The following is a 27,103-nucleotide window of genomic DNA, read 5'->3' as shown; positions in this document are numbered from 1 at the left end:
TGAAAGGAAAAGTAAGCCATTTATTAGGGACTGAAATTGATCAAAAGAAAATTACACAATTCATAAGGTATCTTTCTTCATTGGAACTTCCATTTCTTTCAATGCATTTTGCTGTTAAAAGAGAGAAGAAGGGGAGGGTTAGACCCTGTGGCACACATTTCACACTCTTATGGAGACACAGGACACAGATTCCTGGGCGCTGTTTGAAAAGGAATCCAAGATGGCACCAGAGACTAGAGAAACCAGGCAAAGCAGCCAGTTCCCTGAAGAAAAAAAAAGGGGCGGGGGAGGGGGGTGAGAGACACCTGCAGGGAGAAGAGGAGGTCATGGAGTCCATGGAACAGAAATACAGACCCAGGAAGGAAGGTCAAGTCTCAGAGAGGGAAGGGTCCCCGAGGAAAGGCTGCAACCAGATCCTGGACTCAGTCTGAACTAAGGAGGTGCTGGTGATGGGAGAGGGAGGGAACCAATCAAGTCAGGTCAGCAGTAGACTGGCAGAAGTCATGGCCACGTGAGGACCTGGGTCATCTGAGGTGGGACAGTTCATTCATCCATCTGTCATTCATCCAGTCAATAAATGTGTATGCACTGAGCATCCACTGAGGGTCATGGCCAAGAGGAGGGCCAAGGAGGCCACGTCTCAGGAGCCAGAGGATTTCAGGGAAGAAGGGAGTGCTCATCAGCATGAAATTCAGCTGCGAGGTTCAGCAGGAAGTGGATGGACAACAGCCAGATGGAACCAAAGGGTGGATAACAGAGCCAATGCCTGAGAGAGGTGCTGGGGACAGCAGGTGCAGACACCAGGTGGGAAGGAACAAGAGAGATTACAAGGAAGCTAGGGATAAACTGGGTGGGGAGCCCACGGTACAGTAGATCCTCGTTACTCACAGATTTGCCTCCTGGCTGGTATTTACCTGTAAAGTAAAAGTGTGAGTTTCTCAGTTGTGTCTGACACTTTGAGACCCCATGGACTGTAGCCCGCCAGGCTCCTCTGTCCATGGGATTCTCCAGGCAAGAGTTTTGGAGTGGGTAGCCATTCCCTTCTCCAGAGGATCTTCCTGACCCAGGGGTCGAACCCAGGTCTCCTGAGTTACAGGTAGATTCTTTACCTTCTGAGCCACTTTTTGAGTCATTCTAGAATGTTCAGAGTGAGAAAAATTGCACACATTCCCAGGTGAGCTCATACAAGGCCATTTGCATGGTTTGGGCTCTCGCACTGTAAACAAGTGTCCTCTTGGGCCTATTTGGTGCCATGGTTTTTGTTTTTCTGTGACTTTTGTTGGTGATTTTGATATTTAAAATGGCCCCCGCATACAGTCCCGAAATGCTGTCCAGTGCCCTGAGCGTGAGAAGACCGTGCTATGCCTGCTGAAGAAAATACCTCCGTGAGATGAGCTTCCTTCAGGCAGGAGTAACAGCGCCATGGCTGTGAGTCCCATATTAATAAACCAACCATATGTATTAAATAAGATGTCTTTCAACAGAAACACACATGAAAGGCGCATACAGATTACTGGACAAAATGTGACCAAAGGCTCATAGGAGCTTAACCCTGTATTTCCTACAGGAGCGATGGTTCAGTGTTCACTGATTCAGCTTTTGCAGCACCTCTGTAGCACATCACTACTGCAAGGAGTGGAACGCACTGCGCTTGGTGGGGTAGTCAGTAAGCATGTGAGGGGACGAGTGTCAGAGCAGAGGGTGAGTAAATCTAGACACATTTTCCACCTCCAGACACTGACTGGGCTCTTCCATCTTATATGGGAGTCTGGGTCCCCCGATACGTAGGTTATCTTGGAAGATCGTGACAAGAGGTTATGAATAATAAGCCTGACTCCTGAACATTGAAATCACTCAGCAGGCTCACCGCGGTGGCTCAGGTTTTTGGGTCACCCTCCATATGTGCTTCACCCAGCACATCACAAATATTTCTTAAACAAATGATCCTTGAGGTTTTGCCCCCTCGTGCTATTTTCTAAATGTGGAAATATTGACATGAGGCTGAGTATCGCAGGAAGAAAAGGAGGCACTTTGGAGACAGACACACAGACAGACATCGAGAACTAAATCTCAATTCAGCGCCAGCTCTGAGAGGAGGGGCCTCCAAGGCCTGTTTTTTCATCTACAAAATGGAGGTAATAATGATGATGCTTCACTTGGACAGTTGCAGGATTTAAACAAGGCAGCATAGGTGGAAAGGTCCAAACACAAACCCAGGCACCCTTGAGAGTTCTGATCATTGGTGTAGGGCCAGGCACAAAGCGGGCATTTGATGAATATTTGTTGGACAAAAGTCAGGAGAATGATTCTTCTCACCATGCAGCTATTGACAAAAGATCCCACTGATAACTGCCTCCTCTGCTGCTCTTGGCCATATAGGGTAGGTGGTGGTGCTGGTGGGTTAGTCGCTTAGTCATGTCCATCTCTTTACACTCTCACGAATTGTAGCCCACAAAGCTCTTCCGTCCACAGGATTTCCCAGGCAAGAATACTGGAGTGGGTTGCCATTTCCTCCTCCAGGGGGTCTTCCTGACCCAGGGATTGAACCCAGGACTCTTGCATTGCAGGAGGATTCTTTTACCTCGGAGCTATCAAGGACGCCATAGGGTAGGAATTCCGCGCTAATCCATGTTGCAACCTTAAGGAACACGCTTCGCTCACGCGACCATGGTTTGGGTGCAGGCAGTGTGGTTTGTAGTCTTCGGACTTACTGTCTCGTGCAGAAGTCAGAACTAGGCCAACTGTGGTGATCAAGAAAGTGTGAGCCTCTCAAACAGGTTCCTTTCAACGTGAGACCTGGGACCTGCTTTCCCCCATTCCTATTTCAAAGTAGCAAACAAGAAAAAGAATCTCAGACCTCTTTGTTGAAACACTCTCTTTCACTACCCACTCCTACATATTAAATAAATCTTCTAGCAGTCTGAAAGAATCCTAGAACAGTGGTTATTAAATAACAAAAATACTTCCTCAGCTCCTCATTTGTTCCAGAAACTAAGCCAGGCTCCAAGGATTCTGATTCTAAGATGAACCAAAGACTCTGCTTCCAGAGACCTTTCCCCACCGGAAGCATGTCATTCACAATTTGAAGAGTCATGTATTTGGTCCTGCATTGGTTCATTCCTTTCTTTCAACCTGAGGGAACTCATTGTATTAAAGACATTATTTTGAGCATTAGGAACTAGACAAAGAATATTGTTATTAGTAACAGTACAGACATTATTAATCATATTTCTTGCTACTAAACTAAATAACAAGGATAACAAGGTAACACATCCTCAAGGAGCTCATGGTCTAACAGGGACAAAAGTAAAAATAATAATAATCATAAATCTTTGAAAAGCTGAGCCCGAGGGGTTGAAGGACTGTGTCATCTTCACCCCTCCTAAAGCGGCAGAGAAAGCTCGGAACCAGACTCCAGACACGGTGGACTGGCCGCCTCACTGGGCCCCCTAGGCAGACCTTATCTTAGGACTGTAGGGATCCTGCTCTGCTGAGGGTCATGGGAGTGCAGGGTTATAACTGGGAGGATAGGCAAGGTCAATGTCCAGGCCAGGACAGCAGCCTTTGCCCTTTGGTGTGTATTGCCTTTAAAGAGACATTTCTTAAGTGATCAATTTCTTTACAGAAATCAGATCATTATATATATGGCTCCCAGGTGGCACAGTGGTAAACAATCTGCCCGCCAGTGCAGGAGATGTAAGAGACCCCGGGTTTAATCCCTGCATCGGGAAGATCCCCAGGAGTAGAAAATGTCAACCCTCTCCAGGATTCTTGCCTGGAGAATTCCATGGACAGGACAGCCTGGCGGACTACAGTCCATGGGGTCGTTCAAAGAATTGGACATAACTGAGCACGTGCACACACACACACACACACACACACACATATATATATATATATACATCCAGTATAGTCATTATATATATATATATATAAAATATATATAATCATTATATATAATATAATAATTATATTATACAACATGTAAAATATAATATATAATCATTATATATATACATCCAGTATAATCATTAATAAATAACATACAGTCAATCCATTGAGAATTGTGTTTTCTCCCCTTGAGAATGTTCTGTAAAGCAAATGATATGATTTAAGTTTATAAAAAAAGAAATCTGATGAGTCTGTTTCTTTGTAATCAGTACTCTCTTGATCTCAGCCTGAAGCTAGTTGTTATTTTTAGGGTGAGCATAGATTCAAAAGAAAATCTACCATTTGCATCTTTCATCCTATACAGCTTCGCTGGTAAATTTCTCTTCGACTTTAGTTAAAATGTCAGTTGACCTCTTTTAAATTCCTGCGGTTAAAAATTAATCACACTAAGCTCAGCTGACTTTTTTGATAACAGAAGCTCAATATCCAAAATGAAAGATTCTGTCATCCACTCAAAAAAAAAACAAAAAAAGTACTTTCTGCTGCTTTCTGGGTGCCTGGCTCTGTGTGGAGCCCTGGGAGATGCTGGCAAAAGAAATTATCTCAGCCCTTCCCTGGGGGACCCGGGGGAGTCAGATGAAACAGAGAGGAAATGGGTAATTGCAGCGCCCTGTCATGGGGACTTCAGTTCAGTTCAGTTGCTCAGTTGTGTCCGACTCTTTGCAAACCCATGGACTGCAACACACCAGGCTTCTCTGTCCATCACCAACTCCTGGAGGTTACTCAGACTCATGTCCATCGAGTCAGTGATGCCATCCAACCATCTCATCCTCTGTCGTCCCCTTCTCCTTCCACCTTCAATCTTTTCCAGCGTCAGGGTCTTTTCCAATGAGTCAGTTCTTTGCATTAGGTGGCCAAAGTATTGGAGTTTCAGCTTTAGCATCAGTCCTTCCAATGAACATTCAGGATTGATTTCCTTTAGGATGGACTGGTTGGATCTCCTTGTAGTCCAAGGGACTCTCAAGAGTCTTCTCCAACACCACAGTTCAAAAGCATCAATTCTTTGGCACTCAGCTTTCTTTATAGTCCAACTCTCACATCCATACATGACTACTGGAAAAACCATAGCTTTGACTAGACAGACCTTTGTCAACAAAGTGATGTGCTGTCTAGGTTGCTTATGAGCAAGCTATGGCTTTTCTTCCAAGGGGCAAGCATCTTTTAATTTCATGGCTGCAGTCACCATCTGCAGGGATTTTGGAATCCAAGGAAATAGTGTCTCTCCCTGTTTCCACTGTTTCCCCATTTATTTTCCACGATGTGATGGGGCTGGATGCCATGATCTTTCTTTTTGAATGTTGAGTTTTCAGCCAGCTTTTGCACTCTCCTCTTTCACTTTCATCAAGAGGCTCTTTAGTTCCTCTTCACTTTCTGCCATAAGGGTGGTGTCATCTGTATATCTGAGGTTATTGGTATTTCTCCCGGCAATAGGGAAACCCATAAAGGGACATTACTCTGACTTGGGGAGACCCTTAAGGGGAAGTAACGCTGAGCTGAGCTGAGATGTAAGTGAGGAAGAGGAATTAGCTAGGTGGACGTTCCAGGTAGGTCTTCCCTGGTGGTTCAGACGGTAAAGAATCTGCCTGCCATGCATGAGACCCTGCTTCGATCCTTGGGTTGGAAAGATCCCCTGGAGAAGCGAATGGCAACTCACTCCAGTGTTCTTGCCTGGAGAATCTCATGGACAGGAGCCTGGTGGGCTACAGTCCCCGGGGTCACAAAGAGTCGGACATGACTGAGCAACTAACACTTTCACTTCACTTTTTAATGTTCCAGATAGAGGTCTCAGCAGGTATTTCAGTGTCACAAGAGCTTCAGGGCTGGTAGCCTTGGGAGCAATGAGGCTGGAGAAGTGGGCAAGGGATGGACCACAAAGGCCGTTGCAGGACGCACTAGGAATTTGGACTTTATCCTGAAAGCATACAGTGTTATGTAAACTTAAAACCCAGCCCAGGCTTCATGATTAACTTATGTGTGTCTGTGTGTGAGAATGAATGTTCACTGAGTCTATAAGTATAATTATATCCAAAAATTCCTTTGAAATGTGATTTCACCATGTTCCTTTAATACTTGTTAGCTTCTCAGTCATGTCCAGCTCTTTGTGTGATCCCACTGACTGAAGCCCAACAGGCTCCTTCATCCATGGGATTCTCCAGACAAGAATACTGGAGTGGGTTGCCAGTCCCTTTTCCACTTGGGAGGCTTTAAAAAGACAAAACTGCCTTTGTTCCAGTCCCGGGTAACTGGAAGTTTATTAAATACATGCCCATTGTGGGTTTGCAAAACCAGGGCTCAGTCTCCAGCACCAAGGCAAATGGGATGTCCTTCCTCTTGGCTCAGGGTCTGCCTCTACCTTGTCCTATAAGTGAAGGAGTGCATGGAGAGGGGTCAGAATCTCCTCTGCATTTCCAGATAAACCTGAGGGCCACATGCAAGGAGGACAGTGTGGAATCAGTAGCTGAGGCAAGATGGCGCGATGTGAGTGGTGATGGTGATGCAATGATGCGCTAAAGCCAGAGAAAATATGTGGGCAAAATCAATAGGACCCCTGTGGATGTTGGGAGAATATGAAGGGTAAAGAAGAGCCAGTGACTGTGTAACCTATGATGGAAAAGAATCTTTAAAAAAAAAAAGACATATATGTATATAACCGAATTACTTTGCTATACATCTGAAAGTATAATAACACACACCATAAGCTGATTATACTTCAACAAAAATTTTAAAAATCAAATGACACTATAAAATTTTGAACAGGAGAAAATTCAGTGAGTGGTGATGCCTCTACTAAGACTGAAGAGGAGGATGTTTGAGTGTCAAGGGCTCAAGGATGCTTACTGCAACTGCATGCAGTGGGCAGCTGATGAAAGAGCCTGGCTCTCAGGGTACAGTGAGGTGAGCAATGTGTATTTGGAAAGCAGGCACGTGGAAGAGGTAACAGAGGAGGGAAGAACTGGGTGAAGGAGATCGCATGAACGGCCATCAGGATTTAAATGACTGATCAAGAAAAGGAAGGCAGATTAGACGTCAGAGATTTGAAGGGCCAATATCCAGTTGGCAAAAAAACCCAAAAGGTGAATGGGAGGTGGGCAGGTAACGGCCGCAGCCTTGGACCACAGTTTTGTCAAGAAGCTTAGGGCTTTCCCAGTGGCTCAGTGGGTAAAGAATCCGCCTGCAATGCAGGAGACAGAGGAGACATCATGCAGGTTCCATCCCTGGGTCGGGAAGATCCCTGGGAGAAGGAAATGGCAACCCACTCCAGTATTCCTGCCTGGGAAGTCCCATGGACACAGGAGCCCGGTGGGCTATAGTCCATGGTGGGGGTCGCAAAGAGCCTGATATGACTGGATGACTAAGTACACACACATCATCATCATCAAAAATCTTATCCAACAAGGGAGGAGGGAGAGAAGGAGGCAGCTGTTAGGATGAAGAGGCTGGGTCAAAGGAAAGGGCCGTTCTGTGTTTGCTGTTTAATTTTTGCTCTTAAAGTGGAGAAATTTGAACACATTGACATCAGCAAACAAAAGCCACGGGGATAAGAGTGAAAAAAAGTGAAGAGACAGTTGAGGATCAGGATCCAGGAGGAGAGAAGAGAAGGTGGGAGGTGAGATGGGAGCTGATGAGCGGACTGCAGACATTTGGAGGTGCAGCGGCAACAGCTATAAGGCATTCCTTCCAGTCGCCTCTGTTTCCAGTTATGCATGTTTTTAGCCGTGTTCCCGTACCTTGAAGTTGTCACTCAAAGCCAGGGCTCACTCTTGCTTTGGACCACGGGTTCAAGTACCTTCTATTTCCAAGAGGAAAGTTTCTTCTCATCTCTGAAGACAGAAAGGGAATATACGGGCTCTGTCATTCACATCTAGACCTCAGACAACGCAAGACTGAGTGACTATGCGTTAATGAGAAGGACTGTGACCAGCACCACCTGCGCCCCTACTGCCAAGAGGCTCCCCAGGAACACGATGACCTCATCTTCCTTGTCAAGTCTCCCTCACTCTCGTCCCCGTGGTGTTACAGCTGAATGTGTCTCTGTAAGCCCTCGAGGGCAGGAACTGTCACATTGATCCCTCAGTCCTCCGTGGGATCTGCCCGGGGCCTGTCACACGCATTTGTTGAATTAAATTGAATTGTCATATTCAAAGCAGTCTCCGAGATGGCTGCACATCCGAGTCAATGATGGCCCCAAAGCCCAAAATGATTTTAGAATTCAGCTCTGGGATTATCTTCTGAGGAATATAAAAAGGATCCGTCACATTAATTTATATCCACATATATATGTATATGTCTCAAATGACATCTTCCCAGTGTGGTAGCCAGCCCGCAAGATGGACACGTGGTGGTGTTCACAGTCTTGAGTATTCTCCTACATCGGACCAGGGCCAGTGTGTGTGGTTAGTAAACTATGCAGAAGTGATTCTATATCACTTGCAAAATCAGGAAATAAAAGACTGTGTGTCTTGGATGCTCTGTTGCTCGTTCAGTCCTCTCTCTCCCTCTCTTTCTCATCATGTTCTCTGGCAGAAGTCAGTTTTCATGCGTTGAGGACACTCAGAAAGCCCTGTGGAAAGGCCCGTATACTAAGAAACCAAAGCCCTCAGTCCAATAGCCCCCAAGAACTGAGCCCTGCCAACCACCACCTGAGTAACCTTGGCAGTGGGTCCCTCAGGCCCAGTCAAGCCTTCAGATGAGGTCTCAGCCATGGTCAATAATTTCCCTGCCACCTTCTAGACACTCTGAGCCAGAAACACCCAGCTAAGCTACTGCTGGGTTCCTGACCCAGAAACTATCAGACAATAAACATTTGCTGTTTTAAGCTGCTAGGCTGTATGGTCATTTGGCACACTGCAATAGATGGACATGAATTTGAGCAAAACTCCAGGAGTTGGTGGAGGACAGAGGAGCCTAGCGTGTTGCAGTCCATGGTGTCACAAAGAGCTGGACATGACTTAGCGACTGAACAACAGCAATAGATGACTAATGCACCCAAATTGGTTATTAATCTAATTAACTGAGTTTATTTCCAAAGTTAAATCCAAGAGCACAAGCTTTCCACCACTACAGAGACTCAAAAGAATGGGCCCTAGACTCTGCAGGTAATTCCAAAAACAAGTGTTCAAAACTGTTCTCAGTGGTGGTCACGTTGTTAGAATAACTGTATTTCTTTCAAAATGGCACACCAAAGGAGGTCTAAACTTAGGCACTTCTTGTAAGCAAGCCTCATATTGTAAGCTTTAGTACTTCAGATAAATTGGGAGTAAGCTGAGGGATGGTCAGACGTTGAGTTCAATGAAACATTAATACCTGTGTTATTGTAATAGAGAACTCTGATCAGAGAGTAAATTTCACAATTTTTCTGGAAAGTGGCCTGGAAAAAACAGAAACCAGAGTCTGACAGATCTGTCTCTAGGTCCTGTGTCTGCCACTGCTCACCTGAATCAAAGTTCTACATCGACCGTGAAGCCTTGAAGACGCTACAGAAGCTCACTAAGCCTCAGTTTGCTCATCTGCAAAATGGGAAGGAACATAGTGTTCCTGTCAAGGTGGTTGTGAAGCTGAAGGAGAAAACTGTCAAACATTTAGTAGAGGGTGAGTGTTTTGTGTCACAACAAACATCATGAGTTGTTACTTCTTCTGTGTAAACAGATAATACTCCTGGTTTATAGAGCCATCATGATGGTTAAATGAGAAAACCTATTATAAAAGGGAGAAACTAAATAACTGATGGCTCTGTCTGCTTGCTGAAAAGTAAAGTTGAAGGTGGAGGGTAAAGAGGAATTCATAAGAGCTTGGGATTTTTAGAAAATGTTGCAGCCTGGGACAGGAGGGAGGTCAGTGCTAATTTTCTCAGCCAGATTTGATACTTTGAATCCTGATAAATTTCAAGTGAGTTTTAATGCTTCAAAGTCAGCTTTTCAGTGATGTGCAAAACAAGTTTATGCAGGACAGTTCTTCTCATTTTCCTTTAAAATATTTTGCATTTCAGGGGTTTATCTCCTATGACATGGCTTCAGTGCATTCTGGCTTGATCAAAAGAGGATGTGTTGGTATCTGGCAGAAGAAAACGGGACCACTTACCGCGTGATCGTTCATAAAGCGGTTCACCTCTGGATCTGTCAGGAGTGAGACCTGTAACACAGTAATAGTCATAAGGCAATTATGACTGCCCGCTTCTGGTTCTATGGTTTTATTATTGATGCCACAAATACACCTTTCCTGCAAGGAAGCAGTGGAAGATCACCAAGGGGTTTCACTGCCATCAGCTCCAATAGGGAAAATCCTCTCATTTACCTATTTTATCAATAAGTAAAAATGGTTTCTGCTTCCCTGATGGCTCAGTGGTAAAGAATCTGCCTGCAATGCAAGAGATGCAATGCAAGGAGATCTAGGAGGCTCTGGGTAGATCCCTGGGTCAGGAAGTTCCCCTGGAGGAAGAAATAGCAGCCCACCCCAGTATTCTTGCCTGGAAAATTCCATGGACAGAGTTACCTGGCAGGTTACAGTTCATGGGGTCACAAAGAGTTGGACGCAACTGAGCTCACATGCAAAAATGCTTCCTAAGCCAAAGAACACTAACCTGACCCGACTTCAAGTGATAGACTGCTTATGAAGGGGAAACGGAGAGCCCTCCCTCTCCCAAGCAAGATTCTAGAAGGGATGGTCAGCTCTGGTGACCTGGCTGGAGGGTTACAGCCCCAACCAGTTGGATGAGGACTAGTCCAGATCTTTCCACATATGCACTGTTGCATGTGTGTGCGTGCTCAGTCGTGTCCAACTCTTTGTGACTCCACGTAGTGCAGCCCACCAGGCACCTCTGCCCATGGGATTGTCCAGGTAAGAACACTGGAGTGGGTTGCCATTTCCTCCTCCAAGGGATCTTCCCAACCCAAGGACTGAACCTGCATTTCTTGCATCTCTCATATTGGCAGGCAGATTCTTTACCACGAAGCCACCTGCGAAGCTCATGTGTCATTGCATACCTGAGTCCTAAAACTGGTTTTGCACCCAGGAAGGAACAAGCATGTTCAAGTTGGGGGACCATCTTAGGGTGAAAACAAGCAACTGTCCTGCCTAACCAGCAGAGATGTCAGAGCTGTGAAATGGAAGTATGTCTGGAAAGTCTCTGCATAAATGAAAAGAGTTGCCTAAATGAAGAGTTGTGTCATTTTTGCCTACTGTTAAGAAAGGAGCAAAAGCAAATGTTTATTGTCCATAAATTCTGTCATTGTACAAAGCTTATATAGAGCTATTTCCAGTTTTAAATCACTCCTTGATAGAGAGCTTCAATATGAAGTTAATTCATGAAAAAATATTAAAAAGATCTTAATATTAAAAAGGTCTCAACTTACCAAGCAGGTAACTGTTTCTTGATGTAGAGGATCCCAGGATATCCCCAAAAAACATCTAATTCAGGCATCGGTGTATGTCAGCACATGAAAGAGAAAAAGGAAAGACACTACAAAATATGCAACCATTAACTGGAAGACTCATACAACTTTTTAATGAAATAAGGCAATAAGCTATATCAGATAACTTTAATTAATGTATGGTTTTGAACGTACTGGTGTTTAGTCACTGAGTCGTATCTGACCCTTTGTGACCCCATGAACTGTAGCCTGCCAGGCTCCTCTGTCCATGGGATTTCCCAGGCAAGAACACTGGACTGGGTTGCCATTTCCTTATCCAGGAGGATCTTCCCATCCAGGGGTTGAACCCATGTCTCCTGCACTGAGAGTGCTGAGTCTTAACCACCCTGGACCACCAGGAAAGTCGGATGAACCATTGGGCTTGTGAAGCAAACTCAGGGATAAATATCAAGGCCTGACCCCTCTCCCTACCTAACTTGACTGAACTCTACCCCAGACCTCCTGCATCGGCAGCAGGTTCTTTACCCTTGAGCCACCAGGGAAGCCATGTGTGTCCAAAAAAGTACACGGGGAAGAACAACTTACATGACGTTTAAATCATCTAAAAAGATTTCCACTAGACTCAAAATGAGTCCCAGATGTGGGCCAGAAAGAAGGAATTTCATTACATGGACTTGCAGACAAACTGTGTTCAGGTCAAATTTTGGAGTTTTCTTTCTATGAAGTCCTCATATGTGTTAAATAGGAAAGTTGTGCACAAGAAGTCTTCATGAAGCCACCAAAACTCCAGTGAAGTGAAAGTTGCTCAGTCGAGTCCGACTCTTTGTGACCCCGTGGACTGTAGTCCATGGAATTCTCCAGGCCAGAATACTGGAATGGGTAGCCTTTCCCTTCTCCAGGGGATCTTCCCAACCCAGGGATCGAACCCAGGTTTCCCGCATTGCAGGCGGATTCTTTACCAGCTGAGCCACCAGGAAAGCCCACGAAAGCCCAGAGTCACAGAGTAAGGCAGCTGTTTGGCTCAAAACCTTTCTTGCAGGTGTCTGGGCCACCTATCTATCACCATCTCCATCCTTAGCAGCCAGTAAGCCCGCTGGCCTTTGTCAGCGTGACTGTTCTAGGAGGAGGCACAGTTCAGTGGGGGAAAGAATAACTTTTCAATAAATGGTGCTGAGGCAACTGGATATCCACATGCAAAAGGATGAAGCTGGATCCCTTCCTAATCAAAGCGGGCCATGAAACTCAATGAAAGACTCAGACGAACCACAAGAGAAAAAAATAGATCAATTTGACTTCATTAAACTTTAAAACTTTAGTTCTTCAAAGGGTACCATCAAGAAAGAAAAAAACCTTACAGATGGGAGAAAACATTTGCAATTTTCTTGGAACTTATATACAAAATATACAAAGAACTCTTCCTGCTCAACAACAAGAAGACAAATAACCCAATTTAAAATTGAAAAAGGATTCAAGTAGACATTTCTCCAAAAAAGATATACAAATAGATGATCATTACTTATTAGTGAAGTGAAGCCGCTCAGTCGTGTTCGACTATTTGCAGCCCCATGGACTGTAGCCCACCAGGCTCCTCCATCCATGGAATTTTCCAGGCAAGAGTACTGGAGTAGGTGGCCATTTCCTTCTCCAGAGTATTACTCATTAGGATAATGCAAATCAATATCTTAATGAGAAACCACTTCACATCCACTAGAATGACTCAAATAAAAAGACAGACAATAATGAGTGTTGATAAGGATGTACTAAATCGGAACTCTCATATGTTGCTGGTGGAAATATAACATGATATAACTATTATGGAAAACTACTTGGCAGTTTCTCAAAAATTAACACATAAAGTTAGTTTATGCTCCAGAAATTCCACTTGTAGGTGAATATCCAAGATAGATAAAAATACATGCCCGCACAAAAACTTGTACATGAATGCTCACAGCATCATTATTTAAAACAGCGAAAGAGTAGAAACAACCCCAATTTTGATCAACTAACGAATGGATAAATCAAATGTGGTCTATCCATACAATGCATTGCTATTCCACCACAGAAAAAGTACTGATACATTCTACAACATGTATGAACCTCCAAACATGCTGAGATAAACCAGTCACAAAAGAACACATATTGCATGCTTCTGTTCATATTAAATGGCCAGAAAAGTAACTTCATAGACAAAGAAAATATCAATAGATTAGTGGTTACTGAGTGTTGGAAAGAATAGGGTAAGAGGAAGGGGTATTGGAGTTTCTTTTGGGGATGATAAAATGTTCAGGATTTAGATAGCAGTGACAGTTGTACAACATTTGAATATACTCAAAACCACTGGGTGAATTGTACACATTAAATGGATGAATTGTATGGTCTGTGAATTATACTTCAGTAACAGCACTATTTCTTTTTAATGAGACACATGACCCAAGCCAGGCCAATGGTAGTGATGCCAAGAAGTTAGAGAGAAAGGCTCAGTTTGGCAGATATGAATCTGGAGTGGCTTGTAGTCTTGCATCCTGCTGCAAGGAGAAAACTCATGAGCAGTAAGAGGAGGGGAGAAGGAAAAGATGAATGTGGCATCGGTAGTGTTGACGGTCCCTAAACTGAGTCATCCGCAAGCACAACTCCTCCCATTCGCTCTGGGAATGTGAGCCAAGGCATTCCCTCATTCTGGCTTGGACCACTTCTATGTAAAGTTCTATCATTTGAAAGGGAAGAGAGTAAACAAATGAAATACTTGTAACTCTCCTCCCCCGAGTTCAGAATTCCTGTTCATTCTTTTTCAGTTTCTCCTTTTGGACTGTTTTGGGCCTCAAGGCTAAACTCTTTCAAACTTCATCCTACCCACTCCAAATCAGACAGATTTGCCCAGTCAAGTCCATTCACCAAGCTACAGATGTTAGCATTGCAATCATGTGGTTGACTGACGTGCCATATAGAAATTGTTTACCCTTTACATACTTCTCTTACAAATTTAAAAAATATAAAAATACATAAATATATTTAAATATAGACATAATATTAAAATATTTTAAAATAATTAAAACTACCCATAATTTAAATATTTATTTGGTTAAGAGAGAATATTATCAATTTTAGAAATTTATTTCTTCAAACCTTTTAACAAAGTTTTTGAACTTATTATAATTATGTGGTGAAAAACCCAAGTTTTCTATATTAGAGACACTTTCTTTTACTTTATTCTTGTCAGATATTTTCCATTTGAGCTTAGTCTTATTTTACAATAATTGGGACTTTTTGGTCTTATTCTCTATTTTTGGCTTCCATCTTTCTTTACATTATATTCCTTTCTCTGGAAATTCTTTTACTATCTACATATGTTTTTCAAGCGGTCTTTATATTCATTACTCTGAGGGGTTTTTTTTTTCAGTTTTCTTTTATTTCCTACTTCCAACAATGATTTATTTGTTCTTTGTCTAAATTCATCCCATTCGATTTTCTTTCGTGTTTGTAGTACCACCATTTATTTCACTGAAAATGGTTAACAGCTGTCATCTAATTTTTCTTCCTGTTTCATATAAGAAATCTATTTTAGAGTTTCCAGGAATTACTTTAAACCTCCATCTGCTTTCTCCTCTTTCTTTCAAATTGCAGAATCATTTAATTTAAGGAATTTTTTATTTGCTCATACTTTTTTACAGTTTCCTAATCTTTGAGGGAAAGCAACCTGGGAGTTTATTTTAAAAATTGTGTTTGTTTCAGGGACTAACTTTCTATCAGAGTCTTCACTCAAAAGTTGGGATTGGAAGAAAAGTGAGTAGCTTTCAGTCTGCGATGAGAAAGTTGTGACAGGTTTGTGGGCTGTGCAAGCAATCAGAATCAACTTCCCAAACTGGAGATGGAAGAGGGATTAAACTGGGGCCCACTTGTCAATTTCTATGGTGTTAAAGGTCTCAGGAGAACCGGCATCCCTGTCTCAGGACATTCACCTCTAACTCCCAGCTCTCCTTAGCATCCGCTCTCACCTGCCCTGCCAGCCTCCCATCGCTCCATTCTTACCTAGCTCCAATCTGTTCTCCATCTATTCTGTCACCTCCCTACTTAGAATTCTCGAGTAGCCCCAAGCCAAGGATCCTGACAAGACCCACGAGGTCCACCGTGGCCAGGCTCGGGTCCTCTCCAGCCCCACCTTCTGCCTCTTTCTCACATTCTGCTCCTAGTTACAATGGATTTCTGTCCATTTCCACCCATCAGCTTAGCTTCTCTCATGCTCAGGAACTCCGTCATGCTCTCCCTGGGCTTGAAATCTCTCCCTCCCGCCCCTCCACACCCCTTGCACTTCATCCTGAGGTCACCCACTCTCTAGTTTCCCTGGAAACCTGCTCTGCCCCACGTGCTCCCATCCTCCCTCTGTGTTCCCAAAAGCCTGCCTGGTAGTCAGGGTAGCCCCTGCTTAACGGACACCCAGACTGGTCTACAGACCCCACAAGGGTCAGGGCTGTGCTTTTGTTGCTCCTGGCTGTCTCCTGGCTTCCCCCACATAAACCACAAAGTCAACACAAAATGTTTGTGACGTGACGCTTGGTCCTTGTCACTTCTGGCTTAGCTTTGCCCAGCGTGCACCAGCGTGTCAGCTGTGAGGCTCACGTCACTTCCTGAATTCCTTCCTGGAGTCAGACAGGAGGCCCTGGGTGCCTGAACTAGCACCAGGGAGACACGATGTGGGGGAAATCACCCGGAAATCACCTGGAGATTGACCCCCAAACATCGCCAGTGAGAACAAGATCGGTCAACAAGGTTATGCTCAACGGAACATTTTTGCAGAATTCTCCTTATAACACTAAAACCACCCCTGTGGTGTTGGAGAAGACTCTTGAGAGTCCCTTGGACTACAAGGAGATCCAACCAGTCCATCCAAAAAGACATCAGTCCTGAATATTCATTGGAAGGACTGATGCTGAAGCCAAAACTCCAATACTCTGGCCACCTGATGCAAAGAGCTGACTCATTTGAAAAGACCCTGATGCTGGGAAAGGTTGAAGGTGGGTGAAGAGGACGACAGAGGATGAGATGGTTGGATGACATCACTGACTCAATGGACATTAATTTGAGCAAGCTCCAGGAGCTGCAGACGAATAGGGAAGACTAGCGTGCTGCAGTCCATGGGGTTGCAAAGAGTCCGACACAACTGAGCAACTGAACTGAACTGAACTGTAACAGGAGTTCCTCGGTCATGAGTGTCACTCCTATCTAACTCTAAAACGGACTTCCATATTAAATATGTAAGGCCCGGGTCTTCCTGGCAGTCCAGTGGCTAAGACTCCATGCTCCCAATGCAGGAGTCATGGGTTCATTCTCTGGTCTGGGAATTAAGATCCCACATGCCAAATTGTGAGGCAATGAAAAAATAAATAAACAAATATGTAGGGCCTGTGTATGTTCATAATAGAGAAACATTACTTTTATGTGTAATTCTTGAAGTTGAAATCGTTTACTCCTCTCATGTAATTTTCACTACAGATTTAAACCTTGAAAAAATGAATAAAAGTATAGGTAGAGAAAGATGTTGTTCAGATTTGGCTTTGTAATGGTAGAAACATCTTTAAATAGCAGTGAAGGATAGATTATCCCATTATGAATAAGCAAACATATAACAGTTATGCTTTTATCCCAAGCTAGAGTATAGAGATTTCCTTCTCATATCATATTCCTCGTATCATATTACATGTATCATATTGGCAAAATTTCTTCCTCAGTTTTATTGTATGTGTTTAATTATTGACTAAACTTCTACCCAGTATCAAACATTGTCCTAGACAATAAAACAAATATTCCCTGCCCTCATGAGACACATACTTCAGTAAGAAATGTAATTCCAAGTCAGAATTTTACATGTTACTGATTTCTCAGTATTATTGCGGATGATTATCAATGCAATTGAGGGAAAAAGATGTGTCCTGTCATTTACTGAGCATCTATTATGTGCTAGACTCTGGACCATGAACTTACTTGGTTTCCTCAACATCCTATTGGGTGGTCTTTATTACCGGCATTTAACAGATGGAGAAGCCTCAGATCATGGAGATTAAATATCCTGAACTAGATTGCAGAGCTAGTAAATGAACACTCATCTATCAAAAATGCCCCCCTTTATTCCACTAAACCAGAGAGGCAGTGAACTGCATGCTTAAATCTAGAACTTTTGCTCATTGTTTTCTTAAGCTCATGTTCAAAATCTTATAGAGATGGGATTGGAAGAAGTAAGGGATAATGAACACGAGTTTGCAGGTTCAGACACTTGCCCAGGCACCTAGGTGATGGTCCAGTGACTCTATCACACCTTGAGGGATGTCAAGCCCCTGTGCATACCTCTTCACTGCTGCTGGACCCGGAGCTGGAGGACCAGTGGCAGCGAACCCACACATCCTGAGCGCGCTCAGCAGACATCCGCACGGTGCTTCTGCAAACCGCTATGGGCTGGAAAAGGAGAAACAGTGAGTTCTTTGCCCAGCAGCTCGTGTAAATGTTAGGACCTCCCCACGAAATCAGGCAACATCATAGCGCTTGGCACAATGGTGCAAACAGAAAGGAAAAATTCAGTCATTTCATTTTTCCAAAACAAAAACTTCTCAAAACCTAAGCAGAAGCAAACAATGACTGAGACATCTCTTAAGCATTTGCTACATTACAAGTCCCCTGGAAAGCAAACATTCCCTTCCTGAGCACTGAGCTGGTTACCTTGCATGGTTTCCCATGAGAACAAGAATTGGGAAGATCCCCAAAGGCCTCTGCTCTGCTCTCCCTTGGTCTCAGATTTCCTTCAGATGCTAGTGACACTCAGGTTTGGGGTGTTTGTGAAACAATCACGGAGAAAATTTCCATGGAACAACAAAGCAAAGGGTCTTCTTTTCAGAATTGATATTGCTATGTAGCAAAACAGACGTCATCACACCAGTGAAATAACAAAACGCTGACACCCTTGGAACAACACCTCGGAGAGTGAGTCTGGGGTGCTGGTGCTAGCCTGTGCAGGTGGGCTCCTACCCCTGGGGATAACCAAGCGTGGGGCCATGTGCTGGTCACCAGAGAAACAGGACTGACCAGGCTACAGTCCTGACCCCTGTGGAGTGCAAGCTGGTGGGGGAGACGGATTTTTGCATGACAGTCAACTACAAAACATGCACCTCGCCCCAGAGACACAACTGGCATTTTGAATTCATTTAAGATAGAATGCGAAATGTCTCAGGGATTTTTCTTTGCTATTGGCCTCTTTGTATTCACTTTGCCTGGCACCATGATTATGCCCATTTTAAAGAACAGAAAACTGAGGCAACAGGGGTTAAATGATTTGCCATGATTATTCAGGATGGCAGACTCCAGAGCTTAAGTCCTTGACCACAGAGTCACACCGCCCTCACCCAGGGAACAGCGTGGACACAGTTAATGGTGCCTAGAAGGGTGGCCGGACACCAGACATGGCCAAGATCTCAGTGTGACTTTGAATTGCTCTGGGTGATGGAGGAAGGCAGAGCTCCCTTGCATTTGTTTCCGGGCTGGTGGCCTTTGCCCCACACTCACCACGTGGTAGCCCCTCTGGAAGTCACAGGTGGCGGGGTCTGCCTCAGATTCCTTCCTGCATGTCGTCTCTTGAATCCTGAACTCTAGGTCCATGGTCAAGCTGTCCTCGTCCAGGGCGTTGACCTTCACAAAAACAAAGTGGCAGCTTGCTACAGATGTGTTTCTGAAGGTCACATGCTAGAAATGTTTCTCCCTGCACAAGAAAAAAGGTGCCAGAATCTCCCACCACTAAAGCTTTCAATTGTCATGGCGATCGCCCAGTTCTGACCCTCATCCTGAAGACCAGGGGAGGAAGCGCTCTACGAAGGTTCATAGGACTTCACTGAGACCACAGAACCAGGACGTGGGTGTCCTGACTCCAAGCTTCTTCTGATGACTTCCCTTTACCGTGGAGCCTCATTATTTACCAATTCCATACTTGCAAATTTCCTAAAATGTATATCCAACCCCAAGTCAGTCCTGGGTGCTGTCACAGCCGCTCATGGACATACGCTAGGCTGCAAAGAACTTGAGTGGGCCGATGCACACACTCCTGCCCAGGGACAGACAAGGTGATGCTCCCCTCCTTGTCCTGGCTCCCAGACTGTACACAAGTCATTTTTATGGTCCATTTTGTGGCATGCTTTTCTCATTTTTGTGCTTTTCCTTGGTGACCTTGCTATTGAAATTGGCCCCCAAGCCTACTGCTGACAAGCTGTCTAGTTTCCCGAGTGCAGGAAGAATGTGATGTGCCTGCCGGAGAAAATACGTGTGTTAACTGAGCTCTGTTCAGGCCTGAGCTATAGTGCTGTTACAGTGTGCATGCGCGTGCGAGCGTGTATGTGTGTGTGTGAGCACACACACCTGTGCTCAGTCGTGTCCGACTCTCTGTGATTCCATGGACTGTAGCCCACCAGGCTCCTCTGTCCATGGGATTTCCCAGGCAAGAATACTGGAGTGGGTTGCCATTTCCTCCTCCAGGGGATCTTCCCGACTCAGGAACTGAACCTGCGGCTCTTGCATCTCCTGCATTAGCAGGCAGATTCTTTACCACTGGCGCCACCTGGATAGCCCCTACAGACCACTTACAGATGGAGAATAAAGGGATGCTTTGCTTTGGTGACAGGCAACAGGCTCCAAGCTTGGGATGGGGCTGGGGCTCCTCGTGTCTCTTTCTGACACAGAATGAGGAAGGCTGATACAAGCAGAGTTCTCTGAAAACAAGCAGGACTAAAAACTCACTCTTGCCATTATTTCCCACCTTGTTTATTGATAATTTTTAAATGTTAGATACTAAATATGAATCTCATTAAACAAGTAAAACCTCGTCTATCAGCTGGAGCGCATTGTTCAGGTTCTGTGCCCCCTGTTCCCCCACCCGCCCCCTGCTCCCACCATCATCCCCTCCTCCATTATGCTTCCGCAATTTTCCTTAGAGCAATCTGATGAAAGCAAACTGGCAGGACAAAGGCATAGTTTAAAAGATGCAAATGTGGGGGGTTTGAATACTGATCATTTTGTTGAACTGTGAGATTATTTTGCAACCTTTTTTGCATCTCTAAGCACAACTCCAGAATATGGAGAAAAGTCTAATAGCTCTGCTTTTTCATTTGAATTCACTTTCAGCCAATTTCTTCTCTGTGTTTTTTGAAAAAGGTAAGACAACCCAAATATTCAACAATAAGAAATCAACTGGAGAAAATCCCAAACCCCAGCATTATGGCTGAAATAAAAATGCAGTACTCTATAATCAGTGTTACAGTGTGGTTCTGTTTTTCTTTAAAAATGTATTTTATACCCACATATGAAGAAAAAAAGATTCAAAAAACATCCGGCCACGTGTCTGTAGTGGGTGTCTCAGAGGACTGAATAGTAGATGTTACTTCTAGTTTTTTCCTTCTTGTTGAGTCTTGTGACTCTTTATACTAAGTATATTCTGATTTTTTTATTCTTCAAAAAGAAATAAAAATATATAAGCCATAAAAGGCCCATAACAATTCCTTTGGAGATTATAATGTTTAATGTTTTATGTCCACTTAGCTGGGCCACAGCATCCAGATCTGTGGTCAAATATTAGTCTGGAAGTTTCTGTGAAGGTGTTTTTGGATGAAATTAAAGTGGTGGGCTTTGAGAAAAGCAGATTACTCTTCTTCCTGTGGGTGGGCCTCGTCCAATCAATTGAAGGCCCAAATAGAACAAAGACTGACCTTTTCCCCAGCAGGAAGGAATTCTGCCAGCAGATGGCCTTCAGACTTCACCTGCAGTGTCAGTTCTTCCCTGGGTCCCCAGCCTGCTAGCCCCCCCTGCAGACTTTGGCTGCACCAACCCTCCACAACTGTGTGGGCCAATTCTTTAAAATCAATCTCCCTGCCCATCTGTCTCTCGCTCTCAGTTCTGTTTCTCTGGAGAAGCCCAACTAACATGGAGGTCACTTGGGTTTTTCAAACTAAGCCCTTAAGATTGAACAAAGAGTAAATCTCGGGTATAGCTGCCTAGAATAACGTATGAAGACAAAAAGCAAAAAATGCAAAGAAAAGGAAAGGTAAAAGTGGACAAGAAGGGGCGCAGACACAGAAAGGGTCCCAAAGCTTCTGTGGCTTTGCCCCGAATGTCCCGGAATCCATCCACTCCCCATCCTCCTGGGGCCAAGAGGCTCAGTGCCACCATTGGTCATTGCCCACTTCCCACAGTCACTGTCTGGGCCTCCTCCCTCAGAGATCTTTGGAGGTCTTCTCTCACTTTATTTAAAGCTCCACCCCTACTCCCTGCAGCGGGTAGTTCCACAGCTGGAGGTTCTCCTACCTGAGACTAAGCTCAAATATGGCATCTCTGTGGATACGTCTGCCCATCTGACAGCTGCCCCAGCCCAGACCCATCCCCCCATCCCCCTGTTTTATTTTCTCTACAGGACTCTCCACTTTCTGAGACTTCCTTCACTTTTTTATGTAATTTCACCCCATTCTCCTCCATCTCCTTCTTCCCTCTCCCCGCCCTTTCTCTTCCTCTCTCTGCAATGGGCTCTGAGCTCCACGGAAGTGTCAACTACAAATTGGCACTTGCCATCTACCTGTGGACTGTAGCCCACCAGGCTCCTTTGTCCATGGGATTCTCCAGGCAAGAATACCGGAGTGAGTTGCCATGCCCTTCACCAGGGGATCTTCCCGACCCAAGGATTGAACCCGTCTCTTAAGTCTCCTGCATTGGCAGGCAGGTTTTTTACCACTAGCACCACCTGGGAAGGCTGTTATCTACCTCTACAAAGATTAAATCAAGTGCTGCTGCAGCTGTTGACCTTCAACATGTCTTGAAGGAGTTCAGGGTGGAGAGCAGAAAGGAGGCACTCTGTACTCAGGACAAAACTGGCAGGACATGTCTTCAGAGAGTTAGATAGTCTTAGGAGCTGATTTTATGAGCCCAATTCTTGTATCTCCTCTATCTAGAAAAGCACTAAAATCTTTCATGGTGATGACTGTTTCTCCTGACTAGCAGAAACTTCCTGAGACCAGCAGAAACTTTCTAAAAAGTAAATGTGCTTGACTGCATGTATTCCCCCTTTACCAAAATCACATATATACTGTCCTTCCCTGCTATCTCTTTGGAGCTTTTTCTCAAAGCTTTCGAGGTACTGTCTCCAGGGTTGCAGTCCTCTTTTTGCCCCAAATAAAACTTAACTCACAACTGTCACGTTGTGCATCTTTTTAAGTCAACACAAGCACAATCTGGTCCAGCCTCTGTCTTCCTCGTCCCCTGCACAGGGTCCATGTCTACCTTGTCTTTCTCTGCTTGTGTCCACTGAGGGAACAGTCTGAATGAACCTGGTGTTGAGGAGCAAGGAAATCTTCATGACTGAAGTCCCATTTCCCCACATTTCCCTATCCTTTTCTAAACTTGGAGCCCAAGGGATAAGTTATTCAAAATCAATTGTAACAGTATTTAATCCAGGTCTGCTGGGAAAACCCAATGGTTCTTAACCCTGACTACACATCAGAATGACCAGGAAACATGTGAGAATGTGAGCCCCACCCTCAGAGACTGGAACTTAATGAGTTACCCTCCCTTTTGGACGTCAAGTATATTTCTTTCTTTTTTTATTTAGATTCTTTGCCCATATAGGCCATTGCCAAGAGGCATCAGGAATATTTCAGTCTCTCAGGTGATGCTGGCGTTTAGGCAGATCAAGAATCACTGGGCTTTCCAGATACTTGTTTTTAAGCCACACCATGTGGCAAGCAGGATTAGTACCCCCACCAGGGACTGAACCAGTGCCCCATGCATTGAGGGTGTGGAGTCTTAACCACTGGACCACCAGGGAAAACTCATGAACCACTGGACTTATGAAGCAAACTCAGGGATAAATATCGAGGCCTGACCCCTCTCCCTAAGTCCACTGAACTCTACCCCAAACCTCCCACATATACACAAACATGACAAAACCACTTATTTCCTTTGGACATATTCCTAGAAATGAAACTATGAGATCAAAAGTTATATTTGCTATTTTTAATGTTTAACATGTTTATAAATATGCTTAATACATATTTCCAAATTGCTTCCCACTTATTTCCTTTGGACGTAGTCCTAGAAATGAAACTATGAGATCAAAACTTATATTTGCTATTTTTAATGCTTAACGTGTTTATAAACATTCTTAACGCATATTTCCAAGTTGCTTCCCAAAGATAATCTTACCAAGTTACCCTCTCTCTAGCAATGTTTGAGATTTCCCTTTTTCTCTTCTCCTTCCTTTTCACCTTGGTATTTTAATTCTGATTTTGTTGGCTGTTAGAGAGGTGACGCATTTTCTCCAATGCTTCGGGTGCATTTGTATTCCTCCTTTTGTGAGTTGTTTTGTTTGGCACCATCAGTGCGAGGGATCCATTCCTTCATCTCTTTCCTGAGCTCTTTGCTTGACTCTGAGCGGATCTCCTGGGTCTACTGTTGTGGGGGAAGGGGGGCACTGGTATATTTGAGGCCATCTTTAGGTCATTTGTAGAAGGCATGACTAACACATACTCCTTTCCCTATTTGGAAACAGACATGCAGATGACACCACCCTTATGGCAGAAAGCGAAGAAGAACTAAAGAGCCTCTTGATGGAAGTGAAAGAGGAGAGTGAAAAAGTTGGCTTAAGGCTCAACATTCAGAAAACTAAGATCATGGCATCTGGTCCCATCACTTCATGGCAAATAGATGGGGAAACAGTGGAAACAGTGGCAGACTTTTTGCGGGGGGAGCTCCAAAATCACTGCAGATAGTTACTGCAGTCATGAAATTAAAAGACACTTACTCCTTGGAGGAAAAGTTATGACCAACCTAGATAGAATATTAAAAAGCAGAGACATTCCTTTGTCAACAAAGGTCCATCTAGTCAAGGCTATGGTTTTTCCAGTAGTCATGTACGAATGTGAGAGTTGGACTATAAAGAAAGCTGAGTCCCAAAGAACTGATGCTTTTGAACTGTGGTGTTGGAGAGGACACTTGAGAGTCCCTTGGACTGCAAGGAGATCCAGCCAGTCCATCCTAAAGGAGATCAGTCCTGGGTGTTCATTGGAAGGACTGATGCTGAAGCTGAAACTCTAATACTTTGTCTGTGAAGAACTGACTCATTGGAAAAGACCCTGATGCTGGGAAAGATTGAAGGTGGGAAGAGAAAGGGACAACAGTGGATGAGATGGTTGGATGGCATCACCGACTCAATGGACATGAGTTTGAGTAAACTCTGGAAGTTGGTGATGGACAGGGAGGGCTGGCATGCTGCAGTCCATGGCGTCACAAAGAGTCAGACACAACTGAATGACTGAACTGAACTGAACACATACAATAAGAAGCAAAATGTGAACCACTTCTAAAAAGAAAGAAGCATCACCAGGACAGATCAAAAGGGGAGAGTTTTCCTTCCATTGGCAGAAGAGGGAAGTTTTCATGGCAGAGACATGGTGATGGAACTTGGCCAGTGAATTTGAATAGAGAGAAAAGACTGGAAAGAAACAAAATTAGGCAGAATTCCAGAGAGAAGGCAGCCTACCGGAAGTGGAGGGGCATCTCCTACTTGTGCTCTCATTAAGGATCCCACACATAGGTGTGTTTATTTGCAGGTGCCTGTATGTTTGGGCTCAGATGTCTGATACCAAGATGGCCCCATGTTCTGGAATGTGCTCTGGATGATGACACCTCATGCTAGCTCCTCTCCACTGGCCAAATTTCTGTGGTATCAGTAACTGGTTCTCTCGGGAGCTGTCCTCAGGCTCTTATTCACTTAATTAACTACTAACTTTCTTCTGTAGCAAGCACTAGGTAAATTACAAGTGAATCTAGACTGTCGATTTGCAAGCTTGGCAAAAGGACACTGATACCCACTCCCCAACACATGGATTTCATTAAATGCGAAAGATGGAAGCCAATACACCAGTGTGGGAGGGAGAGGTTTTTTCTTCTGTCCAGTACCCTTCCAGAAGGCACTCTCCCTCTGGCTTGGCAGCTGACCACATATGTCTTCCAGGGTCTCCGCACTGCGACAGCCAGGCCAAGTGACTGACCGTGTCTACAGCAGCCCAGTTCTGGGCAGGGTGCCTTGCTAAAGCATCATCTTCGTGACCTATGACCCAATTAGAAAAGACAATTGGGGACAATTCGATACATTTCCTGGGAATATGGAATGAGAAACTGAGCCATTTTCTGAAGAAGCAGGATCAAGATGAATGTACTGATATTTCATTTGGAGACTGGAGCTATGGAGCCAGCAGCTGTGTGCCCTTCACAGCACTATGGTGGTACCCAGGGCTTCCCGAATAGCTCAGTGGTAAAGAATCTGCCTGCAATGCAGGAGACACAAGAGATGCTGGTTCTATCCCTAGTTTGGGAAGATCCCCTGGAGGAGGAAATGGCAAACCACTCCAGTATTCTTGCCTGAAAAATCCTATGGACAGAGGTATCTGGTGGGCTATAGTCCAAAGAGTCACAACATGACTGAGCACAGATGCATACAAGGTGGTACCCCAGAGGGATGGGAGAGGCGTGCATGAACGTGGAGAGGAAGCAGTGGCCCTCTGACCTCTGTGAGGAAGCAGGCATTGCTTGGACCCCTGGTCACATCTCCTTGGTTCCCACTTTCCCAGGTGGCCTGGCTGTAAGGAGTTCTCACTCTTAGGACCTGGAACCTTGTAGAAGCTCCCCACCTCTCATCTTAATCTTAACTCTGCTGGAGGATATTTCTATTCCCCCTTGCAGAAGACAACATGCAAGTGGTGAAATCACCCGGGACCCAGCGAGGGAAGAGACGACTGCTGTCTAGTTTCTCATTTCCTTTGAAGGATAATTCTGTGTTTGTTTCTTTGCCAATCATGGTCTTAGTCATTGGAAGCCCATGAAAATTCATCTTTTCCCCATTTCCCCAAGCTAACAGGAAACAGACGATTACCAAATTGACAAAGGAAAGTGGATTTCTTTGGCTCAAAAGCCAGAATTTATTTCCTATAAGTATTAGGAGCAGGACTGCTGAACTTGAAAAGGCCTCATTTCTAATAAACAAGCAGGTTTTAATAAACGTCTCAGAAAGAACCATGGGGACTTTCGGTCTAGAAGCACAGGGTAACATCTGGAAACAGGAAATGAGGCCAGAGGGAAGAAAACTGCAAGAAGAATCAGGCATCCGAGGTAGCTTCGAGAGCTTTATGACAATTGTAATTAAATCCTTTCTGTCTCAAAAAAAGAATGTGAAAGAGAGGAGTAGCTGTTATCTTTTTAAACTGGAAAAATTTTAACATGTACCCCCAAAAAACGACAAGAGGAAAAAAAAACAGAATAGTATAGAGAAGAGGTAACAGGCACTTACTCTTTTAATTGAGCTTCTGAACGCCCGAAACAGATAGGGGCTCAGTGACTGGGAATTCACTTTTGCCACAGAGGCGCTGAGAGCCTCCTTCAGGGAAGCCGGGTCATAGTCATACACCGGGAAACCTGGGCACACAAGCACACACGGACCCAGTGAGTCAGGAAGCAGGGTCCAGACGGGGCTCCATCATCAAGGGCAGGCAGCCCCGGTCCCCAAGCTCCGTACCTGTACAGGTCCAGTGATTCATTCCAAGGACAAATATCACCAACATCTTCATCGCCATCTTCTCCATTCTGGGAAGAACAATTTCAGTGCAGAGACAGGGAGATTGTCTCCGTGCCTTTGAGGTTGACCAGTTGTCCTGAAAGCAGCTGTTTATCAGTGTGACCTGGCTTGGTCTCTCCAACTGGAGCAGACGGCGGCTTCAACA

At 44.5% G+C, this 27,103-nt stretch overlaps 1 protein-coding gene across 1 annotated transcript; it reads right to left on the bottom strand.

The window, feature by feature from the left end:
• Positions 1 to 27,103, bottom strand: SPP2 (secreted phosphoprotein 2). The gene is made up of 8 exons (XM_043878688.1): positions 26,899 to 27,103; positions 26,674 to 26,798; positions 18,864 to 18,986; positions 17,655 to 17,762; positions 11,301 to 11,355; positions 10,030 to 10,080; positions 7,680 to 7,772; positions 1 to 111 (listed from the first exon to the last, which is right to left on the bottom strand). The coding sequence occupies exons 1-7, from the start codon at positions 26,963 to 26,965 to the stop codon at positions 7,690 to 7,692; spliced, it is 612 nt and encodes a 203-aa protein (XP_043734623.1). The 5' UTR covers positions 26,966 to 27,103; the 3' UTR covers positions 1 to 111; positions 7,680 to 7,689.

Source organism: Cervus elaphus, chromosome 20, assembly GCF_910594005.1.
Source record: "Cervus elaphus chromosome 20, mCerEla1.1, whole genome shotgun sequence".
NCBI lineage: Eukaryota > Metazoa > Chordata > Mammalia > Artiodactyla > Cervidae > Cervus > Cervus elaphus.
The sequence above is the reverse complement of the archived record's forward strand: the minus strand, read 5'-3'. Positions and strand labels throughout refer to the sequence as shown.